The sequence below is a fragment of the Mauremys reevesii genome, linkage group 10 (genome assembly GCF_016161935.1).
Source record: "Mauremys reevesii isolate NIE-2019 linkage group 10, ASM1616193v1, whole genome shotgun sequence".
In the NCBI taxonomy this organism is placed as follows: domain Eukaryota; kingdom Metazoa; phylum Chordata; order Testudines; family Geoemydidae; genus Mauremys; species Mauremys reevesii.
In genome coordinates this window covers 56009761-56025023 of record NC_052632.1, presented here as the reverse complement: position 1 = coordinate 56025023, position 15263 = coordinate 56009761, and the positions used below count along the sequence as shown (strand labels likewise).

Here is a 15263-nt window from a genome sequence, read left to right as displayed (position 1 = left end):
CCAGGTTGGGAGCATCATTAGATTGTCACGGGACTTGGCAGAACCACCCCTAGGGAAACGTTAGTCCACAGAGCCACCCACCCAGGGAAAAGCCAGGCAGAGCAGCTGGGCTGCTCCCAGGCTGGAGCGCTGCACAGCCAACACAAGCAGTAAGGGACATGCCACCACCCTAGTGCAGGCAGCCACCCTCCTCCTTCCCCATGCCCCCAAACCAGACAACCCTCCCAGATCCCTCTCCAGCCTCTGGTTCAGCGCTGGTCCCACCAGTTGGGGGCTGGGGCTGAGGGTAAGCATGATCCTGGGCGGGGAAGGTGCTGGGACCCAGCAAACAAACTTTCTTTCTGATAATTGGTCACAGACATGTCCTTAGAGAAGTTTACTGGTTGGGGCCGCATTTGTACTGGTCCCACCCTACTATTTCCCTAGGTGGCACTGGGCCCCTGGCTGTCACACCTCACTCATTACACGTTCCCTCAATGTTTGTGTTACTGGTGAATGCTGAACAACAAAGACAAGTTCATATTTGTCCCTTCTCTTGTTCCCTCTCCCCACTGACATCACAAGCCCTCCTTCCCCACTGACATCACAAGCATTTCCTTTGCACTTCTCGGTTGCTGCAATGGCGCAAAGCAGTTAAGGGGAGGAAAGAGCAGACAAGCACATTTTCCCCTTCAGGTTGCTCACGTCCTCCGCTCAGTGTGCCTCTTGCCTATGGAAATAGGAAATGCCAGCAGGAGACTGAGTCTTGAACAGCACCTCAGCCTCTGTGGATGGAAGGAATCACTGTTGAGGAGAATGTATTCATATTTCTTGACATTTTGCCTTGTGAATATTCAACACCAAACAGCTCTTTTAAAAAAGGGTCAGAGTAGCTGAGATTATGCCCAAGCTTTACAAATCAGCTCTGTCAGCCAGGGCCCGAGGGAGCATTTCAGGCTGTCCCAGCAGCTGTCTCCATGGCCCATTCAGGTGCTAAAGGTCTCCTTTCCATAGCCAACATGCCACATGCACAGCCCTCTAGTGGTCCACGGGTGGCAGTGGCACATTTTTAAACCTCCCACCTCATCACGGCTTTTCCTTTCCCCCTAGGACCAGGAGAAAGCCTTGGACAAGTATGAGGCAGTGGTGAAGTCCCTGCAGACGCACAGCCTGCAGGTGCTGCCTCTGAAGTACCGCCGGGAGAGCCCGCTCAAGCCCATACCTGTGGAGGCACTCTGTGACTACGAAGGCGAGGAGGTAAACCTTCCCTCTGACAACCGGATCCTGGGGCTCCGGTGGGCACGGCACTGCAGGGAAAATGGCTCACCCATTCCATGCCTCCCACTCAATGGAAACCTGGTTAGGAATGAGAGTTTTCCTTGTGCCTAGGTATTAAAATATAATTTATTCTGGCCAAGGCCTTGGCCCTGCCTGGAAAAGAGAGGAGATGTGGCTGGGGAGGATGGTGGCTTGTGACAGCAGCTAGACACAACTAGCCTGGAGGGTCATTTCTCCTACAGAGATTCTATGGGATTCAAGTAAGACACTACATTGTATAAGAAGCCTCCTGAAGTTAGAGCCTCCTTGACCTGTAGCCTGTGGAGCACTCCCAGGTTGGCTGTTCTGTCACATTCAGAAGCTGTGCAGCTTCCTGGTGGTTGTAGCCCAGTCCAGGATAACAACAGGGCGCAGGCACCTTTTCTGACTAATTAAACTCAACCCCCAAGCACCTCTCTGTCTCCCTTTGCCAGGCATTTTGCTAATATAAATTCCACCATGATCCTTTGCACATGCTGCTGGCTGAGTGCCATGTGACAGCAATGCTGGAGGAGCTAGTGCACAGGATGACAGAAGCCAAGCAGCCTGTCAGAGCAGGGGAGAGAGATTACCCACGCCGGAGCCCCAAGCGTGCAATTCAGGAAAGGAAATGAACAGCACAGAAACAAAAGGCAGGGCTTTAAGGGCGTTTATTTACATTGTGCTGCCTCAACCCCATCCTCACATTGGCGTTTCCTCGGTGTAACCAGCCCTTGTAAAGTGATACAAGCAGGGGGAGGGAGCAGGACTGGGAGGATTAAAGGTGGTGGTATCCTGAAGGGGCTTATGTGGTCCACATGCAGGGTTTGAAGATGAGCACTCTGTATCTAACCCATCCCACATCCAGGTGAGATTAGCAGCTAGACCCCAGGGCCGTTTCTCCTGCTAGCAAGCAGAGGAGGGACCAGGGAAAGGTAGGGGACCTGAGGCTCACTGTGGCCATTTAGAGTTTGTTGAAGGAAGCTCAACACACCCCTGGCTGCAGAGAGGTACTCTGAGGATTGCAGAGATGGCAGTAGTGTGTCTGCTCATAGGGGATGGTGCTAGCAGCTCATAACCTGCAAGCAGGCAAGTCAGTCAAACCACCCCCAAAGGGGAACAACAGCTGTATTTTCTCTAAGAACCTCTACTACCCAACTGCTGGTGGGAACACGTCTGCCTGTGAAAAGCCATAGGGCTGCGCGTTAGCCAGGATAGCCAGACAGGACCCCCCCCTGGCCTGTGCCCCTCCCAGGTCGGCATGCACTAGACCAGAGTGGTGGTCGTTATTAACTGACTGGCAGTTGTGACTGGTTTCTGCCCTAGGGCCAGGTTACCCGTGGAGCCCGCTACACCCTGACTAAGAACAACGGTGACGTCTGGGATGTAACAGACAACTCAGGAAACAAGATCCACGTCCCAGGGGTCTGCTTCATGATTCCTCCCACAGACCCCGAAGCGCTAGCTCTCACTGACAAGTACGTGCGGTCAGGCCCTTTTCAGTGTAGCCTGAGCTAGGGTGTAACTGGATCTTCTCCTTCCTGCTGAGCTTAGGACACACGTGGGGAGCACTTTGCTCTTTCTGAACCAAAACAACATGGAAGTATGGAAATGAATGCACAGGGGTGGAAAGTGCTTCACTGGGCCAGGCTCTGGGGTTAAGGCCTGACCAAGGCAGTTTGTGCTCACAGCTCTTCTGAAACCTAAACCCTTCCTGTCCCAAGAGATAAACGCAGCAAGAAGTTGTTAAATATACTTAGCTCCTCAGTAGTCAAGGCTGCTCTCTCTCTGTGGAAAATGGAAATAAGGACGCTGGCCTTCCTTGATAAAGCACTTTGTGAGCTGCAGCAGCTTCTTAGCGTATGCCCAGCATGCATCAGGTGCCATGTGACCAGAATTCAGATGTGCTCCGTGACCATTCACACTTAGTGCTACAAATACAGACATCACCGGGCAGATTCAGGGGCTGTTTCGACTGTCCTAGATTCCCCTCACAGCCCTCCAAGTCTCCATCTTATGGCAACCCTGCTATTGCCAAGGGAGGAGGAAGTGGCTCTTTCCAGAACCCAACAGCCCTGCTCTGCCCATCCACCAGCACCAGAGCCAGGTTGCTAGAGAGCAATTCAAGGCAGCCCCTTTCTCCACTTCCTCTGCAGGGGGACTGGAAAGGACACCAGATTTGCCCACCCTTAGGGTCTGAGTGCAGCTGAACAGGGGTGGGTCATGCTACCACCATCCAGGGCTTTGTCCAGAGAGGAAGATGCACCCTTGTGACTAGGAGAAGTCCCTTGGTTATGGTGAAATGCTCCCCCCTATGGCAGGGGCAATAGGTTAGCTGGCACTTGGGTGACAGTCCTGATGTTTCTGGCCAACTGGATGCATATGGCACTTAAAGGGTGAAGGAACAGGCCCTAACCTCAATTCACATACTGTCTCATTGTGTAGCATTGCCAGTCAGTATCAGAGCGTGAAGCAGAAGACAGCCTGCAGCAAGAATGCACTACAGCAACGCTATGAAGGGCTGAAGGCTGACGGTATTGGAGGTGAGTCTTCATACCTGGATCCTTTTGACAAAGCCTTTGCAGAGTCCTAGGGTCAGAGCACCAAAGCATATTGGGAGCTCAGTTTGAACCGTTGGCAGTGGGCTCTGACTTCCATTCTTGGGTCATGTGGTCCTCTGTATGTTCTTGGCCAGGACCTTCAAGAGATTTCTCCCTCTCTTCATCCTGCCGGAAGATAGTTTGGTCTGTAGTCAGCTGCTTCCTTAGCTGAAGCTCTATGGACATCTGACAGCTCCCAGCACTTCTATTCACTTCAAATGTAAAATGGGATAAAGTAGCTGCCACAGCCACCGCTAGTGCCCAGCTTATTTTCTTCTCACAGGAAAAATGGGATGGCGTTGCTGGAATAGGGAGTCAGGCAGGTCACTTAGTCTCTGTGCCTCAGCTGTATGGTGAACCCCAGCTGTGCATGGCGAAGTACCTCCTGCAATGGCTTGTTTTGTGCTGGCCGTGGAGCAGCATCAAGAAACGGACTGGAGCCATCAAGCTATGATGCAAATTTCTAATAGCCCCAAGGTCCGAGGGTTAGTGGCATGATTGCGATAATGGGAGCTGGGGTTTTGGTTTCCACCGAGCTCTCTCTCTCTCTCTCTCTCTCTCTCTCTGTGTCTGAGTCTAGCCCAGCCCCTACTTCCTATGGCCTCTAACCCAACATCCTCTGGTTATCTAGATGCTGCATCCATACAGGTGCGCCAGCTGCTAGCAGGATTAGACAAAGTCAACAGCGACCTAGACAAGCAGGAGAAGGCAATAACAGCAAACCTACGCCCCCCACTGGAGCACAACCGGGCAGTGCAGGACAGTGCTGAGCGCTCAAAGGACCTTAAGGTAACAGACATGGAGAAGAAGGTAGGGAAGGTCATTTGCCCACCTGATAGGCTAATCACTGTAGCAAGAGCCATGAAAGCAACCTCAGTACAGGAAACATGACAGCAGAAAAGCCAGCTAGGGAATCGCCCTAAGACTATTAAGGTAATTTGAATGTGTCTATTCAGCTACCAATCTCATGGCTGCCAATGCACAGCTGCAAGCCTAACTCCATAAAAAACCCTCTCCCTGTATTAGGAAAGAAAAGGAAAGGTACCAAAACATCACTATTCTTAGATGCAATTGCTCCTCATGCACCAACTCCCAAAAGCATCATTGCTTGCATGCAATTAGATGGCTTCTCCTTTTCCACTAACAGCCCTGGCATATTCCTTGAACATACAAAGCAAGCCAAGCTTCTTGCTCTGAGTGATGAGACCCCTGCCATTGTCTTGGCAGGAAATTCAGATCTCTCTTCCTACCGTGTTGGGGTCAGAAAACAAACACCCAGTAAGATGAAATGGCCATAACAGCTAGGGGCTATTCTTTAAGGGCCTCACTGTACAGAAAGAATACTCGTGGGATAGAGGTATGGTGAATGGAGGGGACAGAGTCTTGAATGTTAAAATAGGGTGGATGAGGGAACATTGGATGTGTGGGTCCAAAACCCTTAACACAGTTTGCAGCTTCATCCCCGCATCACAACGGCATGATCCTACAAAGAAATGCCATCCTAGAGCAACATGCTGCTGTTTGACCCTAAATGCCCTCGAGAAACATCACCTTGTCTCTACAGGCTGAGACCCACCTGGCACAAAATCCTTCCCTCATATCTGGAACAGGGAGCCTGCCTCAGTGCAAGCCTCCCTGCTGGCCCAAGGCAGCCAGGAGCTGCTGCCTTATTCGTCATCCGGTCGCTAGAGCCCTGTTCAGTGGCAGTAAAGACTTTCTTCTCATTGCAGAACATCTCCAATGAGGTCCGCTGCATCGAGCCTGAAAAAGCAAAGAAGATCCAGGAGTGTGAGGCCTTTATTGACACAGTGCCCAACACTGGCAATGCTGCCTTGGTGAGGAACAAGGTAGAGGACACTAAGAAGAAGTACGACCAAGTGGTCCAGCTGCTCAGTGCTGCCCAGGAAAAGTATGTTATGGCTTTTGCCGGGCTTAATCCAGACTTTTCAGCGGTGGTGTGGGAATGCAGGAACATTCTTCTTGTATTTACAGGGTGGATGTGTCGAATCGCCTAGAGAAGAGCCTTCAGCAAGGCAGAGACCTGCTGTCTGCATATGAAAACAAACTGGTGATAGAGGATACTGTGCCAGAGGACTTGGGAGCCCTAGATCATAAGAAAGAGGAGCTCTTGGTAAGTGGTTTCTTCAGCCAGTTCTCTAACCTATCGACATGCTCAATAAACAGATATACACTAGAAAACCTGGCCCAGGTGTCTGCTCAAGGGACCAACCAAAACACCAATGGGTTAGCGGAGATGATCTTCAACAAAGGTGGAGAAGACTTGGACTCGTTCCATTTTCATCAATGTGTCTGCAGTCCTGAGATAGGGAGGTTGCTTGACAATGGGTGGTCTCTGTACAGACTTCATTGGAGCATAAGGGATTCTCAGCACAAGGTGCTCATGGTACAGGGATGGTCCCTGCCTCATTGCCACCAATGTGCATCCCTTAAATGAGCGCCCCTAACTCACCAAACCAAAATTCTAATGCCTGGCAGGCACTACTGACTTGACTATAGGGCTACCACTGGAATTCAGATGACAGAATGACTCAGGGACCACTTGGTTAAGTAGCGACCTCTAGGTCCTAGTCAATGGGTCACCTACCCCAATCTGCATCCTTGTGGGTAAGCTCAATGGAAAGGCCAAGAACTCAATGGGCTGGTGCCTGATAGCCTCTAGAGTCTGTCTCTCAGGAACAGAGTGCAGTGACAGGGACGAAGGACTTAAATCTTCAGCATTTTTCACAAACACTGTTACCTTAAAAATTAAGAAAAGGGGGAAGTCAGGACAAGAGAGAGGTGGTTTCCTCCCCAACAGATCTGCTGGATGGCTCCTAGCCTTTATCTAGAATCCCCAGGCCTGGGGCCTGAGTGTCACCCTTCCACAGCCAGGACACAGCAGCCTCTGCAGCATTAGCACAAGCCTGGTCATCCTCCAACATCACCCGCAACGCCGGATGCTGCTGGAACAGAAGGGCACTCTCGTGCAGAGCACCACACCCACTGCACTGGAAACAGGCCTAGTGCTCTTCCTTCTTGCTTTGCATCCATGGTCTTTGCAGGACTGGGAAGCAGTGCATCGCTTAGATCAAAAGAAGGATCCGGCATACTGGAGAAATCTTGCACGAAGCCAAACCTTTCCTAACTGGTTTAACCACATGAGCTGAAGTAATATTTGCCATTCCCCTCATCCTGTGAGCCATGATCTGGGTGCAATTACATGGGGTAGCAAAGAATTCAGGGGGTGACAGGGTTAGAGGAGTAGAAATGCAAGGAACACTCATGAGTGACCAGCGAACTTCTTTCTTTAAAGCTAGAACTGCAGCTAAGCTATGTCAGAGAGATACTTGGTGAAAGCCTAGGATCTGTCTAACAACCCTATCGTTCTCCTGCTCCCATTCCAGGCCATGGGCATGGAACTGCAGTCCAAGAGGTCTCTGCTTAATGAGGCAGAGCAGAATTTGCAAAAAACAAAGACATGCTCCAGCACCCTTGCCAGCCGCTTTCAGGAGCACTGCCCCGACCTCGAACGTCAGGAAGCTGAGCTCCACAAACTCAACCAGCGCTTCAACAACCTCAGCAAGCAAATTGACCACAGGTGAGGCTCCAGGACAGGCTGTTGGCCGAGCACTGGAGATACAGGTTAGGAGAGGGAGTCCCTCGTCTGCTAGCACATGGGTTTTTACAACAGAACACAACTGATAGGAATGGAATCAAGTCTGGAGGAATTGCAATATGGTCCCTAGGGATACAGGGATGGGTGAACAACATGGGTGCATCTAGAGCTGATGGGAGTTTGGCATTACAGGTCTAGGGAAGGAGGCATGGATGGTTCTTCAGCATGTGTAGGCTGAGCAGATCTGGGTGGCCTTTGGCGCTAAGTGCTCTCATAGTGGAGACTGGAGTTGTTACAAGGCTGGCCATTTTATCCACAAGGGCTGAAGAAAGGATGAATAAATTCCCCTCCAGCACAGCCTCTCCCTCCTGCCTCTGACTAGGTTTCCTCCTTTCACCGGTCTTCATTTCCCTTCCACATCAAGATCAAGCCCCTTCAGGGCTTTGCAGGCATTTGTCCTTACCCACCTCCTACTTCCTTTATCTACCCTCTACCCGCACTCCTTTCCTCTTTCACCCCCCATCCGCCTTCACACTGTGCCAGATAACTGACATAACCTCCCAGCACTTGCTTGCCACATACTCCACCACCCAATCATCCCAATGCAGGTGCCCCTGAGGGAAGAAAAAAGGCTAACAGGCAATGATCAAATGATCTCTCTCCTGCCATCCATCTCCATCCTCTGATGAACAGAGGCTAGGGACACCATTCTTACCCATCCTGGCTAATAATAATAATACCCAACTAGGCAATGACACGGTCTGTGCTGGCCCCACCCCACTGCTTGCTTTAACTTAGTCAGGTCTGTGCTGTATTGCATGCACATCTTTGGATTCTAAGTTTCTCAGAACACAGACCCTTTTTGGACAGGCACATTGTATGCCATCTTGCCTATCGATAGTTATATTCCAATGTCACCGTGGATTCCACCACATCCTCAGAGCTAATCATAGTGAGGTTTGACAAACTGCTGGTGCTTGTGGTCCCTGATAGACTGGTGCGAGATGGGCACTGTATGGAGTGCTTGGTTATATACAGCACAGCTGAATTTCACAACCCTCCTCCCTGACTTAGATCTGCAAGTGGAGGAAGAAGTATAAAACCACAGCATGTTTTAACATAACCTGAAGAAAAGACCTCCTAGGAAATACTACGTAGGATCCTGCAGAAGATGACTCCTCCTGGGGGAAAACTCAGGCCCAAAATTTGTGTCTAGGGGAGGGTGGGGCCAGAGACATTTGCAGAAACTGCACTAGCTTGGGAAGTATTACATCTCATACCCACCCTTCCAGATCTCAGACCCTGCAGAAAGCAAAATCATCCTATTCCACCTATCGCTCCGGCTACAATGAAGTCAACCAGTTCCTTTGTAACATTCCGAACTATGAGCCACAGGAGACGGACAACATCCAACAAGTGGAAACGAAGCTGAAGAACCAAATGGTAATTCCTTCTCCTCTGAGCCATATGCTGCAGGGAGCCTCTCTACATCTTCCCCACACTTCACATTCACAGTCACCAACACTGATCAGGACTGTTGCATGGGGAGAGGCAAGCAGCAGCTACAACAGGGGTTAAGGATACAGTGGGGGTAAATAAGTCCTTGTTCGTTTGATGAAGAGGTCCTGCTTAGCTAATGCAGAGGTAGGGCACTGGAAATACACCTCAATCTGAAATCTAGTGCTGTCCTTAATACAAAATTATTCAGTGTTACTGCACTTTGCCCACGAGTACTACCCTGGGGGGGCACATGTCCCAGTGGGGGGAGAACCCTCCAATGAGCCAGAAAATAGGTGAGGGGCAGCTGCACCCATTCAAATCAGGTTCAGAGAACTGAGAAAACAAAGGAAAGAATTCAGACCATCCCCTAGGTGTAGCTTTAACTGGAGCCCTCTAAAATGCCATACTGCTTGGTCCTTGCTTTTCCTGTGCCGTTTGTCCATTTATAGACGCTGCTGGGTGATATTGCACGAAAGGAGCAGGAGGTACAGAAAGTCTCTGCTGATGCCCAGCGGTACCAGCAGGCAGTGAAGGTAAGAAGTGTGATTCTGTCACTAGAGGTGTTCTCAATAGACTCAGAGACTTGAAGGTCAGAAGGGACCATCATGACCATCTAGTCTGACCTCCTGCACATTGCAGGCCACAGAACCTCCCCCACCCACTCATGAAATAGACCCCTAACCTCTGGCTGAGTTACCGAAGTCCTCAACTCATGGTTTTAAGACTTCAATGTTACTGAGAATCCACCATTTACACTGGTTTAAGCTTGCAAGTGAATCATGCCCCATGCAGAAGAGGAAGGTGAACCTCCCACCAGGGTCTCTGCCAGTCTGACCTGGGGGGAAATTCCTTTCCAAATAGGAGATAGGATAGCAATGGCTGCCAAAAGCAAAACACTGCAGCCCAGTGATGGAGCAAAAGGATGGGGAAGGTAAGGTCAGCTTAGTTCCAATCCCTGCTTTCAGAGCAACTCCCTCTGCAGCCTTTGTCCCATCAGTTAACATGTCTGTCTCAGTTTCTCCATATGTAAAGGGGTGAATTCTTCCCTCTTGAAGACAAGTGGCTTTAAAGCACTTCATATGAAAGTCACTATACAACCACGAAGGTGCATTAGCAGGATAGACACAACAGGCAATGCCTGAACTGGAACTCCCAATGAGATAGAAAGGTCTCACTGTTGTTGCTGTAGATCCCATCATTCTAAATTAGCTACTACAGAAGACCAAGGGTTGGTGTAAGTTTGGGTCCATGCACAAGTGGAGGGGTGCATAGGTCAGGAGGCCTGCATCCTCACCTCTCTAACATCACCACTCTCTTGCAGGACTATGAACTGGAAGCAGAGAAGTTACGATCCATTCTTGACATGGAAAATGGACGGAATGGCTACATGAACAAGAGACCCAGACTCCAGTCTCCAGCTGCCAAAGTGAAAGAAGAGGTAAAGCTATGATGGGGTTGAGAACGGCTAAGGCCAGGTTATGGCTTTGAGGAGCCATCAGTGATTGTACGCACAATGATTTTCTGTGACCTCAGCCTCATTCGGGGTTGGGAATTCTTCAGCACCATTAGTGGATCAATTATCTAGCATCCCAAAGGTTTTTGGGAACGGTGAGAAAAAAAAAGTACCTGAGCTTGCACTTTGTTCCAACGAAATCTCCCCCTAACAAGACTTTCAGCAGAAAGGACGGGTTTTAGGGGCTAAAATTCTGTGTGTAAGCTATAGATACTACACAAAGACCATGCACGTTTTCAAGCTACTTTATACCTTTATAACCCACTGTTTGGCTCTCTTAGCTCACCCTTCATCGTATATTGCACCATGCAGCTGAAGTTGTCCACATGAGTCCCCGGTTGTCCTACCTTTTGCACGCATTTGGTAGAGCAGGTTGCAAGAAGGGAAACTATTGTTCTTTGAGTGATGGCCCCTCTTGGTACTCCATACACGGGTTACGCAATGGCTGTCTGCTGACCCGCACGGGTGCTGTAGCTCTCCTCATGCTCCCAAGGACATAAAGGGCAGTGCGGGCTGATTATGCCCAGGTCCTAGGGTTCAAAAACTGTTTCCTGCCCTCGTTCCTCTTCTGTGAGTGACAAACATCAACGCTGTCTCTACTGCCTGGCTGAGGCTCATATTTCTGACAAGTGCAGCATCTGCTTCTCTCTTCTCCCCAGAACTCATGAGGATCGGGAGCAGACTCAGAAAACACCTCCTGGAGAAGGCAATGAAGCCCCAAACAGATGTGGGCCAGAGACTCCCCTCCCTCACTCCCCTCAGCATGCTGTGCCTCTCTGAGCACAAGCTTGGGAACAGAGGTTAAATCTGATAAGCCTAAAGAAAAGGCTTCACAGGAAAGTAAGGGGCACTCTCATAGATAGACATAGAGGACTTGTCCTTAATAAGCCAGTCCCAAAAAGAAGGGACCCCTCCCTGATGCCATCAGAGTCAAGAGAGCCAATGTGCACAGATACTAAGGTCTTAGGTCCAACTAAAACTTCCTGACAAGGAGGAGGAGGAGGCACGTAAGGGTATGGATCCAGTGGTTCCAGCACTTGCTCCAGTGGTGAAGATGAGGTATAGATAGCTCCTGGTGCTTCCATCTACTTCAGGAACTCAGACAGTACTGATAACAATCAGGCCCCAAAGGGTGACCAGAAAGGCTCCAGCCCTACCAGCTCCAGGAATGGACTCTCCTCATACTCCAGGATGGTTGGAGATGTCTTCCAGGGGGAGAGCAAAGATGTACATCTCCCATCCAAGTTCACTGCTCCTATTGGGGGTCCATCTGTATTCCAGGACATTATTTGCAGCCCTCAACATGAAAGATGCATATTTTCATAAAGATATCCAGCCTTCAGGTGGAGGTTCTTCTGGCTCCTGTTCAACCAAGACCATTACCAATCCAGAGTCCTCCTCTTCAGTCTGGCCACAACACCCAGTATGTTTACAAAGGTTTTTCCACTTGCGGCTGCTGGAGAATTAGAATATCAGGGTTGGAAGAGACCTCAGGAGGTCATCTAGTCCAACCCCCTGCTCAAAGCAGGACCAATCCTCAACTATTTTTTTTGCCCCAGATCCCTAAATGGCCCCCTCAAGGACTGAACTCACAACCCTGGGTTTAGCAGGCCAATGCTCAAACCACTGAGCTATTTCCCCGCTCCTCCAATCTTCTCTTGGATGAGAGGAGAAGGATTTACAGTCTTCCCATATCTTGATGGCTGGCTTCTCAGAGGCAACTCTTAAAAGAGGTCCGCAGGGCAACCTGTGTTCTGCTCAGCCTTTTATCATCCGTAGATGTCTGTGGCAATCACAAAAAAAAATTTCTACGTTGACCCCCACAAGGAGCATAGACATCATAGGGGCAACACATTACGCTCTTGCTGTAGTTGAGTCTATCTACCGCTCAAAAGATTTGAGCACTTTCATAACCAGGTTGCTCTCAGACCCAGGATGTCACTCAGAACTTGCCTTTCCCTCATTTGCCACATGGCTTTCATGCACATGTGATGCCATTCAACAAGATACATCTAGAATGCCTACACCTTACTTCTCTCAGTGTACCCACCAGAGAACGGCATCATAAATGACAAGGTCACAATTCTGCCCACGATTTAGGGCTCTCTTGTCAGAAAAGGTTCAGGTAGGTACCCCTTTCCTCACATCAACATCCGAGGCAACCACCATTACCAATGCCTCCCTCTTGGGTTGGGGGGTGCAGATGGACCATCCCATGGCACAAGGCATCTGACCCACCCTGAGAGTCCAGAATGTACATAACTTACTAGAACTCTCAATGATTTGTTGGGACTGTAATGCCTTCCTCCCACTCACCCAATCCAAATGTCACAATAGGACAAGAGTATTTTATATAAACAAGCAAGAGGGAATGAGATCTCTCTTTGTGCATAGAAGCAATCACCCTCTAGAATTAATGCATCCAACATCACATAACCCTATCAGCAGCTTCATCGTACTTACCCAGGGTGCAAAATTCCCGAGCGGACTGTCTGAAAAGACACTTTTCTGCAAACCACTAATGGGAGATTCACTATTTGGTTCTCAGCGACATCTTCACTCAATGGGGAATGCCAGCTTGGGACCTTTTGGAAGCTTCCTGAGTACTGCTCCAAAGCAGTCCTGGGCAAAGATTCATTGGGAGATGTCCACCTGATGTCAAGGAAGAGTTGCTTGGGGTATGCTTTCCCTCCAGTTCCTTTGATACCATAGGTTTTACAGAAGATCCACCAAGACAGAGCTTGAGTCATTCTGATTGCACCCAACTCGCTAAGACAGTTCCGGTTCATGGATCTGCTGAAGCTCTCAGTGCGACCTCCCAGGAACATTTCTGCATTGCTGGATCTTCTAATGCAACACGGGGGTAAATTTACAAACCCAAAGCAGGGAGTCGCTGCATCTTAGAGTATCTACTTACCCTTAAGTCTTCAGGTATTGCATCGGGTTCCCTGCAGATGCATTTAGTAGCAGTCAGCGCTTTCCATCCTCCAATGAATAACAATACGATCTTCACACCCACATCACAACTAGATTTCTGAAGGGGCTTTTCAGATCCTTTCCACTGTGGTGAAGTTTGCATCTCCCTGTGACCTCAATTTTATTCCATCATCTCTCAATGAGACTCCCTTTGAGCCAAAGTCCAAATGCTATGTGACCCATCTGTCCACGATGGTGGCATTTCTGATAGCTATAACATCATCCAGAAGAGTCAGCGAACTGAGAGAGCTTATGGTGGCCCCACCATATACTACCTTCTACAAAGGAAAGGTCTCTCTATGCCCCCACCCCAGATTCATACCCAAGGTAGTTTATGAGTCAGGTCATCCACTTTGTATTTTTTTCATAAATCACATGCCTCTGAAGAGAAGATTGCATGCTCTGGATCTTCAGAGGGCTTTAATCTTTTATCTGCAAAGAACAAAGGAGGTTAGAAAGTTATCTAAACTATATTTGTTTTCATAGCAAAGTGATCAAGAAGTCAACCTATATTGGGCAGAGACTTACAACCTGAGATCTATTTTGAATTATCCTTTGTTACCAACTGGCTGGTATTCCCCTTCAGTCTCCTCTCCCCCAAAGGGGTAAAGACTCATTCCACCAGGGGACAAGCTACTTCAGCTGCATCTCTGAGAGACACACTCATACTAGAGATATAGCAGCCATTTGGAGCTCTTTGCATACCTTTGCGAAACATTATGCCCTGGAACAGTCATTGGCTGCAGATGTGGCTATGGGGACAGCAGTACTACAGTCAGCTATCATTTCTGTATCCTCACACCCGCCACCTGTTTGATTACTAGTTAATCTCCCACGTGTAGAATACACAAAGGGACCATCACACATAGAAGAAATGGTGGTTACTTACCTGTAACTGGAGGTTCTTTTGAGATGCGTGGTCCCAATCTGTATTCCACTACCCACCCACCCGCGAATTCGTTACTGGTGTCGTAAGACTAGGAAACTGGAGAGGTGACAGCCCACACCGCACATTATGCCCTCAGTTGGGAGCACAAGGAGAGCTATGGAGCATAAGCAGGCCAATGGACGTTGCTTCCAAAAAATTCTACACTCAGACCCATCATGTGCATGCGTATCCCATGTATGGAATACACATCTCAAAGAACTTTCAGTTACAGGTAAGTAACCTCCATTTCTGTGCATGGAACCTATAGAACAGAACCCACAACACAATAAGATCACAGTAGAGGGAAAGTTTAGAGAAAAATGCCCACTTGTCCTGCCATGCCTTCCCTACCTATCCTGCATGTCACCATTTGTTTTGTTTCTATTCAGAAAGTCTTGATTAACAGCTCTGGTTCCACTTGCTTCTCTGAATGCCTTTCTGTTTCACAGGAAGCAATTCTGGCTGCTAAATTCACTGAAGTTAATGCTGTCAATAAACAGAGGCTGCAGAACCTGGAATTTGCCCAGAATCTCCTGAGGCAGGTAACTGATAAATAGCAGGAAATGATTTAGCTAAAGATGAAACTAGGAGCTTGACCTTCCAAAACATGCACTGTGCCTCCTCTTAAAAATCACAGCTGCTGGGTGACTTAGGATGGTCACATCTTCTGCACCACAGTGAAGGATTTTGGAGGTTTATGCATACATTAAAAGAAGATTATGCTAAGCAATTTTATTCTACAAGAGCATTTAATAAAGTGGAATTGCACATAGTTGTACACCAACTAGAAATAGTTCTAGCTAATGTGTCACATCCTGGAAATCACCACCCAGAAGAAACCTAATTTGAGCCCAC

The 15263-nt window shown here is 48.9% G+C and overlaps 1 protein-coding gene across 1 annotated transcript in view; it reads left to right on the top strand.

Moving 5' to 3' along the window:
* PPL (periplakin) overlaps positions 1-15263 on the top strand; it is a 53595-nt gene that overhangs the window by 34294 nt on the left and 4038 nt on the right. The window contains exons 11-21 of the mRNA XM_039491704.1: positions 1090-1236; positions 2602-2753; positions 3721-3818; positions 4507-4664; positions 5606-5784; positions 5868-6006; positions 7280-7473; positions 8784-8934; positions 9441-9524; positions 10313-10429; positions 14858-14950. Coding sequence (XP_039347638.1) covers positions 1090-1236; positions 2602-2753; positions 3721-3818; positions 4507-4664; positions 5606-5784; positions 5868-6006; positions 7280-7473; positions 8784-8934; positions 9441-9524; positions 10313-10429; positions 14858-14950 — 1512 coding nt within the window. The remainder of the gene's footprint in view (positions 1-1089; positions 1237-2601; positions 2754-3720; positions 3819-4506; positions 4665-5605; positions 5785-5867; positions 6007-7279; positions 7474-8783; positions 8935-9440; positions 9525-10312; positions 10430-14857; positions 14951-15263) is intronic.